The following is a 20,903-nucleotide window of genomic DNA, read 5'->3' as shown; positions in this document are numbered from 1 at the left end:
ATTCCATGCCATACCTGGCAGAAGATGTGTATTTTGCTCTGTAAACAGGCTTAGCATGCATTCCTAGTGTACAGGCTCACTGAACTTTTATTTTTGGCATGCTGCTCTTGGGCATCAAGAAAAGATTGAACTGTAGCAAAATTTTGACTTTTATTGGTGCTCTCAAAATGGCCTTATCTCAGCAACCCTCGCCCCCTCCTCTCCCCCCCCTCCCCCCCGTTTTTTATCTTTGCTTTCAGGAAGTGAGCCAAAAAAGTGAGGTGATTGCACAGCTGGAAAGAGAGAAAGCAACGCTGATACGGGAGCTGTTCCAGGCTCGATCGCAGCACAGGGCTGTTGTTGATGAGACGACCCTCATGTGAATGTACATCTTTCGCGTTACCTGCTTTCTTCGAAAGGCTGTCTGCAGTGACTGTCTCTCTTGCGAAAGGGCAGAGAGGCGTAAACAATTGCGTGGGACCTACTGTGCGGTAGCCCTGCACATGCCGGCAAGAGGGTGACAGCAAGGATTTCATTACAAATGGACAGATCTTTGCTCTTGTCACTGAAGTTATGCTGGACATCGCTCTACCTGGACGCGGGTTTGCTTTGCACTCGGTTATACTGGAACTGGTCGGATAGCAGTGGAGAGCATTAACTTTTAGAGCAGCCAGCCGTTAAAGGGCCCCTGAAACGGTTCGGACAAATTTTGTAGGCGCGTAGGGTACAGCTTAAGTAGAACATTCGCACCACAATTTAAGTGAATCGTTACGTATTAATGGCGCTACAAGCGATTACAAGTTACCCTCCTCCCTAGCCATGCTTTTCCTCCTCAACTCGTGTCAAAGATTGATGGTGAGGTAATCGCACTCTCCGAACCGGAGGGGATGGGGCGACAACAAACCCACCCCGCGTCCGTTTATTGAGGGTTCGACTGCTGACCGGCGATAAGGTCCACGCCTGATCGACTGTGAACCAGAGGCATGAGACGGGAGGCGACGTACAACACAACTCATTCAATTTAATAAAATAACATCATGCGCGAGACATAATCAAAGGAAAAGAACATACAACTACAGGTAGTGGGTCCTAGCTCACGGAAGGCTTGCGGGTCACACAACGCACGCCCTGACGCCACTCGCGCGACACTAAGCCCACCACGTGGGAAATCCTACACTCGCGAAATAACAAACAAAATACGCGACACAAGCACGAAATATACGCGACAATAAATACGGCAAGCACTACACTAACAGAACATGAAAGAATTAACTCGCGATGGATAAATAAATGAAAGATTAAACACGATTTAAAAAATACAGTCCGGTGGAAAGTTCTGAGAGCGGGCTGGAACACGAGGCTTAACTGTGGCGTGCTTGCCGAGATCCCGGTCTGAAGAGCGTCGGGCTGCTGCTACCCCCGCTGCCGAAGATCCTGACGGACTTGCACCGTCTGTCGGTCGAACGGCGAAGACTTCAGCCTGGAGGTTTCAGCCTGCCGACCACATCTTCAGCTGTCTCCCGGTGCACGACCACGCTGCTTCGTCTTCCAAACTACTCTGCCGCTCCCCGGGCTGCCTCGTCCCTCCGTCGCGCTCAGGCGACCCACGTGAGCAAACGGTCGGGCGAGACGGGAACAATGGGGACCGCTCTCCCCCCATCGCCGTGCAAGCGGCGCTGTAGCTGGGGCGGCACTGGCGGCCATCCCGAGAGGGACGCGGGCATGCACTCTGTGACAACTCGTTCGCCGAGCGAATGGGGCTAAGCTCCGCCTTCACTGGTTCCACGTCACGATGCGACGTCACATCGTCCACTTCCGGTTGTTTTGGAGCCCGCCCCCGCCCGCGTGAAACCTCTCCGCTAGCCACTTGGCCGTCGACCACAAGCGAGAGCTATCGAAACAGCGTGCGTTGCGAGCATTCTGTCGCAACGCCGAGCGTGTCTGGTATTCCGTTAACTGCACACTAGCGGAACGTTTCGACCGAACGGTGGAAGCATACACTCAAGCTGATGAAGGAACTTTAGCGTAGACATACGTGAGCTGCCTGATCGGTCTACATGGTCCAGCCACCCGTAGGTGCAGAGCTTAACCAGCCAAAGAAAGAGCTAATATTTCTCTAACCAAGTGTAAAACATTTTAAACATTTACAAAAACAACGTGTTAACGATTACATTCCTGCGAAAAATTTACACCGGCAGCAAAGAAGAATACATTTTGTTACTGCTACTGTGTCTGGTTGAGCTCTATGCCACCAGGTGGCTGCACCGTGCAGACCATTCACATTTGCGCTTCTGTTCATCCCCTGAAACGACACGCAAGGGGACACGGCCAGGCCCTGCCCCTTGCGCTTGCGTTTACCCTAATACCGGACTCGCGAAACGCTATTGCGTTAGTAATCTTCCGGTGTAAAGTGACGGCCGCAATCGCGCAAATCCTGGCGCCGATCGGATAGCGGCAGTCCGATGCGCTCCAGCCAGTCCGCTCATCTATGTCGCAGCTTGACATATTGCCAGTCGCTACATTTGCAGTCCACAACGCAACAAAGTCGAATCATAGTGCTCGCGAAAAGACAGATCGACACTGACGGTGGAGCTCTCGTCAAAGACGGAGCATGTTGTAACACAAGCAGACGACACTTGCTGTGTGCCGGAAGTGCTTAAGTGTACTGAAATATTGTTCTTGTGCATTCTCTTTATGTTACTTTATCTTTATAAAAACAAATTAACTAACATTCCAACTATTACGAACATCATTTCTTTACAACAATGTTGGAAAAATTATCGATCACGCGCCCTGGTCAGCCAATCGGATAGCTCGCCCCACTGACGTCATATGGGTGATTTCCGTCATATGGGTAGGGGTGGCTTAAAATTCCACCGAGCAGTGTGCTGCGATCGGCAGTGATGTGCATTTTTAAAACCTTATAATAAATTACACGCTTTACGCGGAGCACTTAGATATGTCAATTAATGATCAGAAGGACCTACTCTAACGACTTAGTATGTTTGTAGAAAATCGTTTCGGGGTCCCTTTAAGCCGCTGCCATCGGGATCATATCTTTGCAGGCAGCATACACAGTGCAATCTCACCTTACTTTGCCCTGAACCTCAGCTATATTTATTTATCCCTGTGTAACAGAGGTGCTTGCAACCTCTACTTGGCACGTTGAGGCCACCACTGGCACCACTGTTGCTTTTCAGGTTACAGTGTGTTGGGTTGCCAGATATGACAACAAAATATATCGCTGGGCATGCCAACATTACTGCAGAGTAAGACTGTTTTGTACCACCAGAGCAAAAGTTGTTCCAGCTCCCATGATGTTGACACCACTGTGCTAAAGCACTGACGTTTTGCTCACGCTGTGTGAACACTCACCGCACCAGTTGTGATTTCCTCCTGGTGTGAGCACACTGTAAGGGGACCTGCTGTTTTCCTTGGCCTCTTATCATTTGTTGAAAATGCTCAGTCCAGCTTGATGCGGCATGTGCAATACCTGTATACCCGACCAGTCATGAAAGGCCATACTGCACTACTTTATTTTTGTTTGCTGGTGCACAAGTAAAAGTGCTCCATTCCCTCCTTTATAGATGGCTGAAAGTGACTGACATTCCACATGATCCATTTGTGTGCTGCTTTATACAAAGAAATATTCTGATGAACCAAAGTGAGGGAGAGGTCAAACAGCAGTGCTGCAGCAACCCCTTTAAAGGAAAACTAATAAGAATACTTGAAGGAGGATCACTAATATGAAACTTCATTGAGTTGCTTTTTCTGCTGCAGTGAGTTACCGTTTAGCAATTAATTGCATTATAGAACCTTGTTTACTTCAGCACTAAGAATGATCAATTATGGCCTCCTTTACTATAACCATTCTGTGTTTCAATTTAAAAACAAAGGCGATGCAACAAATGCCACAGATGTTTATAGACTGCCTGGTAAGCACAGTGAGGTTTTAAAATGACATAATAAAACACTTACAAGCATGGTACCCATCCACACTGTGCTGTGGAAAGCATGAAAAGGAAGCCATAAATAAGCTTGTCAAGAAGCTTAAAGGGACTGTCCATTGTTTTTCAAGGACTTGCTACTTTGTAGTGCAATGGGGAGCTTGCGTACTGTTTGAAATGTCTAAAAGTACAATAGTTTCCCTGAAAAGCAAGTAGAAATTTTCAAAACAGATTTTTTCTATTTGCATAGTCTCCTTCAAACTGCGTAAGTACACCCAGAGAACTGAATACTGATCCCAGTGGAATAGCCATACCGGTAAAAGTGAGGAACTGGAACCGTATCGAGTTTCCACAGGAATTATTACTTTGTGTTAAACACTAAAATGTGACCTTAAAGGAACCCTGAAATAATTTTTATCAAAGTCAAGAAATGCATTGGAAGTTTAACTAGACTATTTCAGAAATAATTCGCAGCGAAAAGTACTTTAATGCTAGAGCTGAAATTCTGGATAGTTGGCTATTCGTGATCCTCAAATAACAGCATGTAAAAAACAAGCGACGAACATTGAAGAGACATAAAACTTCAATGCATTCAGCAAAAGCAGAGTTTTTGGCAATCAAAGATTGCCTGTGATCACCTTCGTGGAGCTCCCACTGCGTCAATGCCTTGCACTGTGAAGGCTATGGCGGAGTAGGGTGTGCCCACAACACTCCGCCTACTGAACGTCACCGTGGCACGCAGCTCAAATTTGATTTTGGATGTTCACGTAGAAGCCACTACTTCAGATATTGGTGCCTATGACACACCAAACCCAGTTGTCCTCGGCAAGCAGGCTCGTCATAGCTGCATGCAACTGTAGTGTGGGTGGTGGTGGTGGAAACTTATTTATTTGCAGTGAAATTGCTGCGGGGAGACTCCGAGTGGTCGGAGGTACTTGGCTTCCCATGGGTGGGGCCCTCAGTCCAGAGCTTCGCTTGTGGCTGCTGCTCTGTGAGCCCGGTCAACCAGACTCAGCTGATCTTCCAGGCTCTCGCTGGCCAGCAGCTCCTCCCATCGCTCCGCTGTAGGGTGTTGTATGGGGGGTACAGCAGTGATTGCCTAACATGCCTACGTGATATGGTATAGGGTGGCTTTAGCTGAACACCATGGGCAGCGAGGAGGGTATGCCATAGGATGTATTTTATTGAGGACGTGCAAATTGGGGTATGTGCCAGGTTGGATTTGCCTCCAACTGACCGATTCATCTTTAATTAGTGTTCAGTGGGGTGGGGAATAGGTTCGCCTAAGTCCTCTATAGTGGTTTAAAATGGCTGAGTAGTCGCACGCGACGGGAACGGGTTCCTCAGGGGCAGAGTTGGAGGGTGCTCGGTTCATATACCCTAGAGCTACCCTATCTGCTGCTTGGTTTCCCTCCAGCCCCATGTGTCCCGGGGTCCATATGATCCGATTCTGAATTGGGGGTGTGTGTGTATTAGGACGCTCGCCGGTGTCTGTTGCGCTCAGGATGATACTGTGGGCAGGTTGGCTGATGCGCCCTTGTAGGTAGTTGTGGCAAGCCGCCTGGGAGTCCGTCAGAACTGTGAGCGATCGTCTATGCCTGTAGCCGTGGGCAAGAGCAAGTGCAATGGCTGTTTCTTTGGTCTCGGTAATGTTGTGGCAGTGTATGGAGGCGCTGGTAAGTTCTCGGAGTGTGTTGTCCAGAACTGTGGTTACTGCCTTGGAGTTCATGAGGTCGTAGTTGGCGGCGTCAACATAATATGTGGTGTTCTTGTGCTCGTACTGTAGTTCGAGGGCTTCCACTCTTCCTTCTTGCCGGCCGTGATGTAATCGGGGGGGTCCATATTGGGGGCATGGGGGCAACTTTATAGGTGGCGCGAAGGAGGCCTGGAATGGCCTCGCGGCGAGCTGCTTCGTGGAGCTCACCGGTATAGCCAAGGTGTCGAAGCAGGGCACGGCCCATTGGTGTTTGCGCAAGTCGCTGAAGTTGCATGGCGAGTTGCACTTCGCAGAGTTCTGCATATGTGTTGTGCAGACCCAACGCGACAAGCTTGCTCGTAGGGGTGCCCGGGGGCAGCTTGAGTGCCGCCTTATAGGCCTTCCGGAGCATGGCAACAACTTGGTCCTGCTCACCTTTGGTAAGTCATTGATAGGGTAAACTGTATGTCACTCTACTAACCACGAGGCTGCTTATAAGTTTCAGGGTGTCCTCCTCGCGCATACCGTGGCAACGAGTGGCGACCCTGGATATCATTCGGGCCGCCTGCAGGGTGGTAGTGCGGAGGAGGGTAAGGGTGTGGTTTACATGGTGATTTGACTGGATGCACATTCCCAATATACGGATGATGGTTTTCTCGGGGAGTTGTTGGCCAGCGATAACAACACGGAGGCAATAGCCTGGGTCCTTCTGCGCAGATTGGGGGGGCTTGTGTTGCCAGATTCGTAGGAACTCAGACTTCTCGGTTGCACAGGCAAGGCCACGTGCCTGTACGTATTGTTCGACGCAGGTGGCTGCTTGCTGCAGATTATGTTCTTTTTCTCCAAGGGACCCTCGTGTGGCCCAGATGGTGATATCATCCGCGTACATTGCGTGATGGATGGCATCGATGCACTGGAGTTCATGCGCAAGACCAGCCATGGCTACGTCGTTGAACAGTAGCGGGGAGATCACGGAGCCCTGTGGGGTGCCCTTGTTCAGAACCTTGATGATGTTTGATCGGATTGGGCTGAGAGAGACTGTGGCGGTGCAATCTGACAGGAATGTCTGAAGATAATTAGGTGCATCTTCACCTCTGCGTGCTTCCACTCAGGGGGAGCGTGCCGCATTGCCAATGGTTATTTAGGAACTCCGTGAGTTCTCGTACGGTTCCTGATAAGAGAGTACGTGATTCTGACAGTCCCAGCTGCTGTGTTGCGAGTGCTGCTGCGAATGGCAGCATAGACTTCGTCCACCGTTATTGGTCGGTCGACAGTGTTGTTTGGGACACTTTGATACATCACTCGAGAGGGAGGCGGATGATAATCGCCAAAGCACTTGCACTGGAATTGGGCAAGCAGCTCGTCATCTGTGCCCTCAAAGACGTGTATGAGGCATGTGATTGATTTTTTGGTTTCATTTCTTTCTGCACAGCATTTGCTTTGTGCACGACAGGGCTGGAGTGCGCGCTCGCACTCAAGTGCTCCAGTCTGGCCATGCTACGTAGCACGGACCGGCTTTGTCTTGCAACAGCTTGACCGACGGATAGCAGAGACATCCAACTTGCGCATTTTGAAGTGCTGTCATTAGCCCAATGCGAAGCAACGTCTGCCAAGCCGTCTAGCCAGGAACAGTCAGGAGTGAGCAGATGCTTTTTGAGCGTACATATTGTCTGACTTTAACGTGGTTCAAGGCTAGTTGAGTGTTCAAATCTAATCAAAATTAGCGAGGCCCAATGGCTACCACATCGATAAGCAGGGTGGCCAAAGTTTAATTCCTGCGCAGGTGGCCACGGCCGAGCGCAAGCAGACTATAGTCTATAGAATGCCTGCTTGGGGGTGTGGCCACACTGGCATACCAAAGCACACAGCTTTTTCAACATCCTGAACACGACAGCGACCCTCGCACCACGCCCACAACGTGATATGCATTGAGCATGTCGCGATGTCCAGAGGGCACACTTGAGGACCCAATGATGTACCAGTTTTCAACATTCTCTAACTGGAAATCTGAAAGGAATTACTGTACGATGCAAAAAAAGATCATGGAGGCACGTGAAATACAATCTTAAGCAATGCATAAATGTATCTAAACAAAATAGCTCTCCTTACATGGGTTTTAGGCTACAATATGGTACACAGTTTCGTTTAGACTGTTTCACTGTCAAGCGATGCCACAGGTAATTTTGCACAACTTTCAGAGTCCGATCAAGCATATCATCCTTGTTTATGTAATAATAACATGCTCGTTTCCGTCAATACGACACAAAGTCTTCTCATTCTTACCATAATACAAAGACATGTTCCGAGCGGTGGGCAGTCCCTTTAAACATGTGAAGCCATCTCCCGTGCCATCACAACATTTCCCACATCGCACCTCAGTCAAGTTCCTTCTCATTCAGTTTGTGTTAGCAATGGTTACCAGGAGCCACCATGAAAGAGATCATAGTGTGCAGCAAGAGTGCAGATTCAGCTAAAGGACGGCTCTTTGGCCCGAATGGGTTGGAGGGGTAAAACTAGTTTCGAGGTGAGGGTCATGCCAACTAACATTCCATCACCCTTCCTGCATGTTCAACCAGCCAAATACTTAGCTAGGCCACACGAGCGCTGATTTTTCTGTAAGCCAGCGTGTTATGATGGAGAGAATTTGCGAGATGGTTGATAACGATGCAGGTGCTGTTGCACATAGTGGACACAGTACCCCAGCTTCCTACAATTTGTATCTGTTACTGTAAATCTGTTCTCCAGAGAGTGTCACCACTGCTAGTATTTTTGGCACTCCTGCTCACTCAAGCAATCTCTGCTTCTTGGCAGCCTGGAACATTGCATTATGATCTATGTTTCCGGTGTCTCTGTTGCTTCATTCTATGAACAGACCGCAGTTCCGTGTTTATGAGAAACTCAAAAGGTCTAAGTAATCTCAGCTAAATGAGCTGCTTCAAATGACAGTGTCTCAAATTGTTACCAATTCTGATTTTTTTAGTCGCTGTGCTAGCCAGTGGTGCACTCGCAAGTGATGAAGTGTCCTGCTGGTCTGCATGGTTGTACAACTGCTGCATTGTGTGCAAGTACAGTCGGTAGTCAGTAGAAGGTAGCTAGTTGATGCTTCAGCTGTTTCTTCCCTCTGCTGTGCTTGGTATGCAGATATGCATGTTACATGCCCAGTGTAATGCCAGCAATGTGTTATCGTCATGATATTGTTCATTATGCATATCATATAGACTATTTTGAAGTTTACTTAAATGAGGCGGACGCACAGGCAAAAATGTATTAAACTATCACTTGCCTGCTTCCTACTCTGTGATCAAGCCAGTTCTTGTGTGCCACAATTGCAGCCATTGCTGCACCTACTGAAAGTTGCTCAGGGTAATTTTTCTGTACTTGTCTCTGTGCTTTCATCATTTTGCTTGTTAGCCCACTGCCATCAGTGCCACATAGTGTAAATTTAGCAAGATTCCACAATAAACATTTGTAACAAAGCATATAAATAGGTTCTGCACTTTGCCACACATGTAGCTTCTTCAGAAACAGACTAACATTGTGCGCATTGACAAACTATTTGTGCAGTGTTGGTGTTTATTGCCAGGTAACATGATAACAACATTTGCAAGTGCTCCCACTGGCACTGTGTTGACTGTTACACACACATACCCTTCCTTGTCACCAGCACCAAGGAGAGTCCTTCATTTTATTACTCAAGAAGTTATCTTTCAATTTTGTGTGTAATAATTAAACAGCTACATGTCACGTGCTTTGCACCGAAATTTCACCATCACTTAGAGAGCACTTGGTTAGTGTAGAGAGTATTCTTTGAAACGACACTTATACCTCAATGCATATAAATGCCTTATACTCTCATCTCATGACTAAATTACATATGCTAGTACAAAAGTTTTGTGCATTTTTATCTGTGCTTCAGTAACGGCATTCCATTCATTGAAATGGCTGACATTGTTATTGGCAGCATTCTTTCACAGTCCTGCCCTTGCTGTATTTCCATTATAACGCAGCTTACAAGTTTTTCCACATTGCCTCCAAGCAATCTATCAGACAGGCTAAAACACATTTTAGGAAAGAACCCGATTCAACACAAACGTCTTGCAAGGATTTCGTACTACAAAGTAGTAATGCCGCCAATATAATGCAATATCCCTGCTCTATTACTTTATATATTCGATGGGGGCGAAATGCAAAAACACCCGTGTACTTAGATTTAGGTGCACGTTAAAGAACCCCAGGTAGTCAAAATTTCCGGAGCCCTCCACTACGGCGTGCCTCATAATCGGAAAGTGGTTTTGGCACGTAAAACCCCATAATTTAATTTTTTTATTATTATTACATATGCATAATCTCGGAGGCTCAGTTATGTGTACATTGTTGATATGCTGTTAAATTATTTTCTGGTTCTTAAAATTGGGCACTAAAGGGAAACACTAAATCAGATTAAATTGGTTAAAGATCCTCTCAAAACTATGTTTTCATTCATTTGGTAAGAAAGTTGATTTTACTGGTGCAGGATATGAAGGTCAAACTGCCCTTTTCCTGAATCTTGCATCAAAACCTTCTAGCAGATATGTCACTGAAGTTATGGATTTCAGAAGTGTTTTCTTGTATTTAGGCTGTTTTACAGAGGAAAAGTTCCCAAAACTTGTTAGCTTGGGTTTTCTGTTATATTGGAATGAAATGGAGTCCCTCTTTAATAATGGAGGTTTACTAACTAGATCCACGTGAACACTGTCAAAATCCACGACGTCGTGGTGAGCTGGTGCAAAAACAATGGCAGCGTTGCCACCAGAATTTCGTGTTTGCATATTTTCTGGTCTTAAAACACCCTATCATTGTAAAGGTGGCTGTTCTGCTGTTGCAGAACCGCAGCTTACTAGTGCATCTCATATTAATGTGCGTCTTTAGTATCCCTTTAACCCCTTGTAGCATTGGTACTCAGAAATGTTACGCTGTTTATATGCCACTCATCTTTTAGAGAAACGAGCACAATTTGTGAAAGAACTAACATTGACGGATGGGAAAGTGCCAATTGCTTCTCTTTTACTGTGCATGAAAGATGCACGTTCATGTGTGCAGGTACAATTTGCTGTTGCATGATTGTTCGTTGTGCAGTGAAGTTTTTCAGCCAAATCAAAAGTGCAAATGCTGTGCATTTAGCTTAAAGATTTATGTTACGCAGGAAGAAAATGACATTATGCAAATGTTTAATCAGTGCTAAGGCGTACACTCAACCTTCACTTCTTCTAATAGCTGCCATCGTTATTTGCTCGTTGCCTTATTCCTCCATTCTTGTACATCATCAGTGCTTTAACTTAATGTCATCTTGAACTGTTAGTTGGGTATCGCCAGTATGACGCTGGTATTGAGAATAGAATCACAGTGCAGTATTACTCAGAACCAGTTCATGGACTTGCACGTACAATTCAAGAAAACAACTTTCCCTTGGTACTTATTTTGTTATGACTGGCTCTGAATATCTGAATAAAAAAACTTGTTTACAAATGTTCCACACAAGCCAGTTGTGAAATGAGTGTGTTTTGTACTCGTGGTTATCGTGAATGTTTTGTGATGAAATGACCAGTTTATATGAAATAAGCAGTTTATATGAGATCCTGCCATTTTACACAGGTGTTCCTTGCATAAAGTTCTTACAGACATTGCTATATTTTAATGTTGCTTTGCTGGAAAAGTTAATATTTTGTTGTATATGTACATATAAGAAATTTTTACCAAGTGTATCTTGAATACTGTAATACATATTTTGAATAAATTCAACAGTATTGAAGGCTTTTAATGGCCAATAAAAATATATATTTGTTGTGGATGTCAGTAAGTTAGTGAACAATCCTCAAATGCCTAAAGATGGGGTATGCGAGGTATCATTGGGTAGTTCATTCGTGGTGATGTCAGCTGCTTTGCCAGACATTTCAGTTGCGGTGCAATTGTACTGAGATAACTAATCAGCAAAAATCTACTGATTAACATCTATAAGGTAGACTACATCATAATGGGAAGCTGGTAATGCTTTCAAGGTGTTTTTTTTTTTTTTTGCTTTTCCTTTTACAAAATAATGATGCAGTGGCAAATACATCACTGCTCAACTCGAAGCTAATTTGTACAGATTTCTGCGACGTCACAGCGGAGGCAGCCTTGTTTCTATAGCGTATGTCTCACAGGAGCACAGAAAGCAGTGGCACCATGGTTTTGTGGACAGAGCTCATGCTGAACTCTGGCAGGTTGTGTTTCACGCCAACTGTGCAGAGACTAACTGTGCTTGTCCAAAATATTTTTTAGTGAAACAAAAATTTAAGGGGAAACGTGAATGCCCTTTAAATTTTACCAAACGACGGGAAACCGAGTGTCAAAAATCTAGTGGTATGCACTGTTGCAAGGCTTGCATTTTTTAAAGGATTCACATTCCTTGAAAGACGACGAGACAGTGCACTTTTTTAAAGCGAAGCTTTCTTTGCCTTTTCCTTCGACTTTCCCACTGCTGCTGCTGCTGTGACTGCTGCTGTCCAGCACCGTTGTCAGATGGGAAGAGGACTTGGCACCCGGAGGTGCCGCATCCCAGAGCTTTCATGTACTCATCAACCCAGCATCATTCGGTACATTGACCCCGACACTCACCCTCTACCAGGGTTGACTGAGTGGGGGCTTTGATTCGGGCCAACGGTCCTTCCCAGACAAAGGGATTCCTGTGGTGCAGCACAACTGAGTTACTGCACTGAACACACAAACAGCCATGTCGGTCTTACCGGACGCAAGCCTGACTGACCCTCGGACTGCCTTGACGCAAAAGAGGTCAAGGCATACAACCATGGAGACCACGAAAGCCATCCGCGGAGCAGCATGACCACACAAGGGTGCACCACGACCGGTTCCGGCTCTGGGTTCCATTGAGCGAAACAAAACCCCGTAGATCGACTGGCACACACGACCAAGTTTAGCGACCTTAGGAGCATGCACCATAACCTAATAGAGAGCTTTCCGCCTGACTCATCAAAAATCATGGCAGGACGAGCCCACACTTCAAGAAACTTCTTGTCGCCCAAGCGATGCCACTCCCGGTGAGGTGGAACTAGACTTCCTTCCGTGCTTTCGCTAGCACTTCGTGAAGGCCCAGCGCCCATCCCCTGAAAACCGCATCACAGCGTGCCAACCAGACTTGGTATGAGCACTTGACAAGAAGCACGAACTGGTTTATCGCCTGTTTAGGCAAAGGGTGCAAAAATTGAACAGTCTTTTATGGAACACCTGGAAGCTTAAAGAGGCTAGCAGTCCTTTGGAGAAGAGCTGCAGGAAGCAAACACTGCGTAAAGATATGAACCAAATCCTCACAACCGCCACAAAAAGGGCACACTCCACGAGCCGGGACGGCTATGAAGGGCCTGTAACTCAGCGGCAGGCGGTACATGAACGTAGCTCGCCTAGCGTCGAGGAAACTGGCCGTAATGAGCTTCCAGCTTGGCATGTGGATGGACAGGTCGTACCTTTGGCAATGTGGGCAGAGACCTGGGGTGAGAATATCAAATAGTTCTTGGGTTGGAGTTAAAACTACGTCGATGCCATGGTGAACATTGCAGAGGCTTACCAGAGAATTGGCAGCCGCCGCATAAATGGTGGACGGGGAACCTAAGCGAGGCACACAGTAGGAAAATGTGCTCTGCGAAAACAAGCGGAGTCAGGTGCTAAGAAAAAAGAAAGTAAAGCTTCAAGTTGGGAGCATATCCGAGTTAAGAGCGACCTGGGTCCACCTGACGTGTAGTGCAGTAGCCACGATGCCCAGATCAGAAATTCCGAGTCCTCCCATATCCTTGGGCAACATTGAGCACCTGCCTAGCTGTACAACCAGTTGTCCCTTTCCAGAGGAAGCAAAAGAGTACCCTCTTCAAGATAAGCTTGGTTCGGGTTGGAACAGGAGACACACACGCTATGTACGTAAGAAAGGAAAACAGAAGTGGAGCGAAGAACTGTCACTCGAGCAGTCAGTGGGCATGACAAAGGGCTGAATTCCTGAATCCTGGTTTCAAGCTTCTCCTTAGCCTGTTGCCAGTTTTCAGGAGACAGACCGTCTGGTTCAAATTGGAAACCTAGAATGCGCAACCGAATTTTCACGGGAAGACCATGAACGGGCTGCGGACTGGACGGAGTGGAGTTCAAGTGCATGGCTGCACTTTTCAACCTTGCACCACTCGCCCTGCAGTAACTGCCCATGACATCCAAGACGTTGCAAGCTGATGCCTCGTCTGGGACGACAATGGACAAGTGCAACCAGAGGGGAACCTGGTGGGAGTAGGAACCTGCCAATTCTACTGTCACAGGACAATCTCTGCAGAAGCGGTTCAAAAGCGAGTACGTAGAGGGCAGGCGAGAGAGGGTCCCCCTGCCATACACCGCGTCCCACAATGAATGCCTCCAAGACGCGATCCTGTATGAGAACAGCAGAAGTCGGTCGAGAATACGAAGCTTGGACCACCTGCCGAAAACCCACACTAAAAACAGCCTCTTCCAAAACACGGAAAAGGTACCTATGGCTAATGATATCGAAAGCCTTCTCCTGATCGAAGGAGCACAGAATACCTTGAAGTTTTCTGGTATTTGCTCACAGGAGAAGGTCCCTCACTGCTAAACCGTGATGCTGAGTGGAGCGCCCCTGGACACAACATGCCTAGTATGGACCCAAAACAGTGTTGAGTACTGGCGTGAGTCGCATACACAGACACTTTGCTATGAGCTTGTAATTGCAGTTCAGAAGTGTGATTGGATGCCATGCTCTTAGATCGGAGCTTCTCGACTCATCCTTACAAAGGAGAGTGATTAGCCCCTCTCGTTGGCCCCCTGATTAAGTCCCTTCACTGAGTGGCCTGTTCACCAGTGATGTGAACGGCTTCCCTAACAGTGTCCAAAAGTTCACATACATTTTGACTGTCAGACCATCGGATCATGGTCTGCGATTATGCTTCATAGACTTCAAAGCCGAAAATGGCTTTGGCTATGGTCTATGGCTGAGTCACTTACTTCCGGTGGCTCAGCTGGTGAAATAAATGGAAAGACAGCTGGAGAGGCAACTGGTTTGGCATACAAGGTCATGCAAAACTGCCTCGCCAGGGCAAGAACTCCATCTGGTGAATTGACTGTGCTTCCATCACTTGGATCTACTAGGGAAGAGAGAGTTGTGCTCTTCCTTGAAAGATGCCTACGTAGGACATTTCTGCTGCACCACGCTTCCATTTCCCACTGCTCTGCTCGGGTTCTGGCTCTCAAGCCATCCCAGCATCTCTGTAGAATCCGAAGTTCCTTTCGGAGTGAGGCCAGCGCTGGAGCAACGCCAGGCACACAGGATAGTGGCCTCAAGAGCAGGAGCATTGCGTCAGAGACGATTTTAATCTCCTTGTGCACTCGATGCTTGCCCCAAGACCTGACTTACTCACGCACTCTGACCTTCACATCATCCCATTCTGTGCCATCTAGATTCTCTCTGTTGTGCAGCGATCGAAAGAGAATGGATGATACCTCTGCAGTTGCCTGCCTGTCCTTTAGGAGCCGTGGATTTAGAGGCCACAGTCTCTTCCCTTGCGGGACTATGTTCGAATCGGCAAACCGCAGAATTAGGAAGCTGTGGTCGCTAAGAACAGAAGGAACCATCCAAAAAGAATGCATACTGGAAGCTAGTGACGATGAGATGTAAAACGATCGATGCAGCTCTGCATGCCCCTTCCTGTCCAAGTCATTCCTGACTGTCCAGGGCTAAGCATCGACCAGTCCCAACCCATCGACGAGCTCTCGCAGTATAGAATTTCCTGCCATAACTTTAGTTTTTGGAGTCCCTCTAAGGGAGATGCGATCAACCTGTTCTAACACACAGTTGAAATCGGCCACAAGAATAAGCCAAGAGGGACCTACCAAGTATGGGTCTAATGCAGCAAAAAACTATCTCTGATCTCTAGACTTGTTTGGAGCATAAACATTAACAATTCGAATGCCACAATCAAGATCCACCTACAGGATATGGCCCTCCACATCCCTGGCATGACGAAGAGCAAGACCGCCAAAATTTGGCATCAAAATGATGGCCATACCTCGGCAGCCCGACTCGCCATAACTCCAGAAGGACCTGGTGCAACGTTATTATAATTATAGACGCTGCAACCTAGTCTAGTAACGTTGGTTCAGAGCATGTATATATATATATATATATATGGAAGGAGCGTTGCAGAGAAGAAGAGAGACATGAGGAACTCGTTTGGATCGCACCGCGTCGAATGTGCACGATCACCTCTGGAGCTCCTGGGTTATCACCACATTAGCCTCTCAACACTTCTGTGCCTGCCGCGATAGCTTTGCGGCTAAGGCATTGCTAGAGGTCGCGGATTTGTCCGAGACAGCCGCTTTTCGACGGTGGCGAAGTAAACACTGGAGCACTTTGATTTAGGGACACGTTAAAGAACACCACGGTGCCAAAATTAACCCGGGGTGCGTTACTACAGCCTGCCTCATAATCCAGTTGTAGTTTTGGCACATACAGCCCCATAATCCAATTCAAGTTTAATGCTTCTGCCACTATGCGATGTGCCATGTGAGGCAATGGCAATGCTGAACCCTCTCGGAGGTTATGAAATATGGCGCACAACAATGCCTCAAGCAAGCACCTCTCACTTTGTGTTTTGTCTACTACGCAGACAAACAGCAGTGGTGCACGCAAGGAAACGTTTAACATCAGCTCGTCACTCTCGTGTTGGGCAAATTGTTGAAATCGAACATTTGCCGTGAATATCACCACTAATTATCGTCAATCAAAGCAAACAGCACAGAAAGCTTCCCTTACATCGATTCCCACACTGCATGGGATCTGCATAATTTTTTTTTTCTTCTGAAAATGGTGACGACTCGCGACACACTAGATTTTTAGCAACATTATCCCTCACACCTGTTTTCTCGTCGTGTGGTGAAACTCGATGGCCCGCACGTGTCGGAAAAAAAAAACTAATTTCTTTTTTGCGCAAGATATTTTGGAGAAATGCAGTCCATGTGATGCCAATAATTGCTTTCTTCTTTTTTTTTTCAGGGTGTGGGCATTGGAAGATGCCAACCGGGGTTGGTAAAATGGATGTGAATGAGTCATTGCCATCCAATTCTATTTCAACCGCAGCGCTAGACAATTAGACAATCTTCGATATCCCCACCCTGACCCATAAATAGAGCATCGGACCCAATGAACGCTCTCAGTGATGTGGAGCCAACACCCTCTAGAGAACTTAAGGCCTTCTGGCTGTACCCTCTCCCCTTGAGCTACGTCACGCAAAAGAGGCCCACATAGAAGTTCCGTGCAGCGTGCTACGAAGGCTACGAGTGGCGCACCTGTGCTGAAAATGAGACGCGGAAGACCGAGTGGGCGATGACGGCGATAACAATTCGATTAGTTCCGGGAACCCTGCTGCTCCTTGGATAGCTTCGGGGTTAGAAAAGTCCTGGCATGCTGCGACATGCTTCTGAGCGCACTTTTTTTCTGGACATGAACCGTGCATAGAGTCTCTGCGCTTGTGCTGCGATTGCGGTTGTGTGTCCGGCAAGCCTTCATTGCCGCAGAATGTGGATTACGTTCATGCCAGGATATGCCTAATAAGTGCTGCGTGCACAATTGCTGGAGCAATTATAAATCGGGGCCGAAAAATCATGCTTCATGTTTCCGCAAGATCAATGACAGAGAGAGAGAGGAAATGATAAATGAAAGATAGGGAGGTTAACCAGGACTGAGCCCGGTTGGCTACCCTACACTAGGAAATAAGAAAGGGGGACGGAAAGATTAAAAGAAGAGAAAGTCCACTGGGAATATCAGTCGGTCACTCAGTCCGGATCACAGGCGCTGACTCAATCCGGTAGCTTTCAAATATTGCAGCAGCGCTTTTGTGGCCTTTTGTAGCTGCGATATGCGAGGCCATGGTCCCAAGATCTTGTTCAAGGTGAACGGCTTTCCATCTAGCTGATTGAGAGCTGTGCAGAGGTCTTGCCTTTCATTTTCAAAAGATGGGCAGTAGCACAGTAGGTGTTCTATGGTTTCCTCGACACCGCAGGCATTGCACGTGGCGCTATCAGCCATTCCAATCAAAAATGCATGTGCATTGGTGAATGCGACGCCCAAACGTAAGCGGCACAGCACTGTTTCCTCATTTCGCGGAAGACCTGGTAACAGCCGCAGTTGCATAGAGGGATCGAGGGAATGCAATCGATGTTGAGTGAATTCAGGTGTGTGCCACTTCTCCAATGTCAAAGAGTGCGCTAGCGTGCCTAAGTGTTGGGCTGCATCGGTCCGTGATAAAGGTATAGAAACAAGGGTTGCTCCTTCGTGTGCTTTCCTAGCAGCTTCGTCAGCGAGGTCATTGCCGGAGATACCGCAATGACCAGGCAGCCACTGAAACATGATGTCGTGTCCTTTTGCGATCATGTGATGGTGCATTTCTCGTATCTCCGACACAAGTTGTTCACATGACCCGCGACGAAGAGATGACAGAAGACATTGTAAGGCCACCTTACAAGTGCACGGCAGAATATTGGCAGAATCGCAGAATATTGCCCACCGATTAGCCTGTTGGTTATTAATATAATCAACGGCACCTCGGAGGGCAACAAGCTCCGAACCGGTCAATGTTGTCAAGTAAGAACTCTTGTATTGGATGCTTAGTGATTGTCATGGTATAACCACTGCGCTGGTGGAGCTGGTCTGAGTGGAAGAGCCATCCGTATATATGTGGACTCGATCAAAGTAGAAAGTGTGCAAACAATCCAGAGCTGCTTGCTTCAAGGCCAAGGTAGGCAGGTCGGTCTTCTTTCTTATCCCTGGAACCGTAAGACGCACTTGAGGTTGTTTTAAACACCACAAAGCTGAGGTTGAACGTGCTGAGGGTGTGAAGCCCGATGGTAAGGAGGCACGATGGATGCTGACCTTGTTGGAGAAGGACGCCTGTGGTCGTCGTTCTGGCAGGCACGCAATAGAGCTGGACTGCATCTGTGAAACATGACGAACATGGGCTCTAAGCGTTTCGGTTCTAATGTAAGTCGTGATAGGATGGTCTTGAGCCATTACAATGGTTCCTGCTGTTGAGGCGCTCTGCGGAAGGCCTAGGCAAACACGTAGTGCCTGCGCCTGCACGCTCTGAAGGTCTCGAAGATTTGACTTGCATGTTTTAGCAAGCATGGGAGAGCTGTAGCATAGGAATCCGATAAGAAGTGCTCAATATAGCTGTAGCACAGAGCCCACTGACGATCCCAATGTTTTGCCGGCGATGAACTTGAAGACGTGAACAATAGATGTGAGCTTCTTCTTTAAGTGGGCAACCTGAGGGCTCCAAGTGAGGTCGCGGTCTACAATGACGCCCAAAAACTGGTGATTTCTCTTGTAGGAGATAGGTTGACCATTGATGCATACTGGATAACGAGTCATCGCTTTTCGCGTAAAAGCGACTAACGCACATTTTTCTGTTGAGATGGTAAGGCCTTGTGTGTGAAGGTAGTCGGATGCCTGTGTTGCTGCTTTCTGTAGCCGTGCGCGAACCTGCAGGCGAGTGACCGCTGATGTCCAGATGCAGATGTTGTCGGCATAGATTGAGACACTCACTGTTTCCGGCAGGGATTCGGCCAGCCGAAGAAGCGCGAGGTTGAAAAGAATAGGGCTCAGAACACCACCTTGGGGAACGCCTCGGCATGTGTAGTGGTCGGTAGTCGGACCATCTTCCGTACTTACGAACAAGGACCTTTGTGTCAAGTAGTTTCTAATCCATTGATATACTCGCCCTCCTAGTTCAATTGTCAAAAGTGCATCTAGAATGGTTTGATGGGAAACGTTGTCGTAAGCGCCTTTCACGTCAAGAAAGAGTGCTACTGATAATCGCTTCCGAAATTTTTGTTGTTCTACAGATGATACTAGATCGATGACACTGTCAATCGATGAACGACCGCGTCGAAATCCCACCATAGAGTCGGGGTAAATTTTGTGGTGTTCAAGGTACCATTCGAGACGCATGAGGATCATACGTTCCATGAGCTTCCCGACACAGCTGGCAAGAGCTATAGGCTGATACGATGCCATTTCGAGCGGTGACTTTCCTGCTTTTAGAAGCGGTACCATGTGGCTGCGTTTCCATTCCTGTGGGATGACACCATCTTGCCATGAACTATTAAAAAGGCTGAGGAGTTGTCTTCGTGCTTCTTGACCTAGGCGGCGCAAAGCAGTATATGTTATGCCATCGGGCCCTGGTGAAGACGAACACCTGCAGAGCGCCATAGCAGCTTCTAACTCTTCCATAGAGAATGGAGCGTCCATATTTGCATCTCGTGGGCCGGGGATGTTGCCTAAAGCCATGTCAGGGACTAAAGTCAAGGCAGCTGCTGTATGTAGTTCCTCGCAGAAATGTCGGGCTTCCGTCATTTAGAAGACACAGGTTGTGGCCTGTGTCTGACAATGACAGAATATTGGATGCCAGTGCTAAGGCAATAAGAGAAAAGCTGAAATTCTGCGGAATAAGGCAGCTGTTTCTTTGTAAATAGTTACACGAATGTTTTGTATCTCCATTGCGAAACTCATTTGAGGTGGTGTAAATATGTGGACTGCGGTACTATATTTAATAATGCCTCGAAAGCGAAACTATTTGGTTAGAGCCTAATCTAGGCTGGGATAAATACATGTGTCCCGAATGTGAAGAAGGGCGCACCAGTGAAGTTCTCATGAGATATGTGTTACGGTGCAGTGCTAACATTTTGTTGAACGTTTGTGGTCGCATGAACGGCTAACTCTTTGACGCCGACGATAAATCAAGGCAAAGAAGAAGAGGGCAGCACTGTGACTTTTCAATACAAGACATGCTCCCTGTCATCATTTACCCGAAATTCGTTCTCAATCCTAAGGTTCAATCATTTCATTTTTTTATAGACGGGCTTTTTAATATTGCAGCGCGTAAATAGTCTTGCATAAATAAAATAATCTTGGAACACCCTCTGTTCTCTGCGGGCCATCTGCTCAACTATGCTTAAAAAAACTAACTGCGCTCTGGTTAAGGTTGCCCATAAGGGCGCGATCCCTTCATTCAACCCCTATCCCCGAGCACGCCGCCGGCCTCTTCTCCGTGACGTCACTCGCCGAGCGCTCAGGCCTTCTCTTGTTTAGGTGGTCAGCGGCCTACCCTCATCGCGACCAGAAAGCACGGTCAGACGACGGTGGTTTGCAAAACGCCTGCGGAACGGCCGCCATGTATCAACACACGAAAACGTCACCGAGAGTCGAA

At 47.3% G+C, this 20,903-nt stretch overlaps 1 protein-coding gene and 1 pseudogene across 1 annotated transcript in view; one reads left to right on the top strand and one right to left on the bottom strand.

Annotated features, from left to right (window-relative positions):
• LOC126547617 (suppressor APC domain-containing protein 2) overlaps positions 1–11,434 on the top strand; it is a 28,861-nt gene extending 17,427 nt beyond the window's left edge. The window contains exon 6 of the mRNA XM_050195513.2: positions 240–11,434. Within this exon, the coding sequence (XP_050051470.1) occupies positions 240–362 (123 nt within the window). The 3' untranslated portion in view covers positions 363–11,434. The remainder of the gene's footprint in view (positions 1–239) is intronic.
• LOC126548368 (uncharacterized) lies at positions 4,885–19,709 on the bottom strand (annotated as a pseudogene).
• Positions 19,710–20,903: the final 1,194 nt, after the last annotated feature.

The sequence above is a fragment of the Dermacentor andersoni genome, chromosome 1 (assembly GCF_023375885.2).
Source record: "Dermacentor andersoni chromosome 1, qqDerAnde1_hic_scaffold, whole genome shotgun sequence".
NCBI classification, from domain to species: domain Eukaryota; kingdom Metazoa; phylum Arthropoda; class Arachnida; order Ixodida; family Ixodidae; genus Dermacentor; species Dermacentor andersoni.
This window is presented reverse-complemented; position numbering and strand designations above follow the sequence as displayed.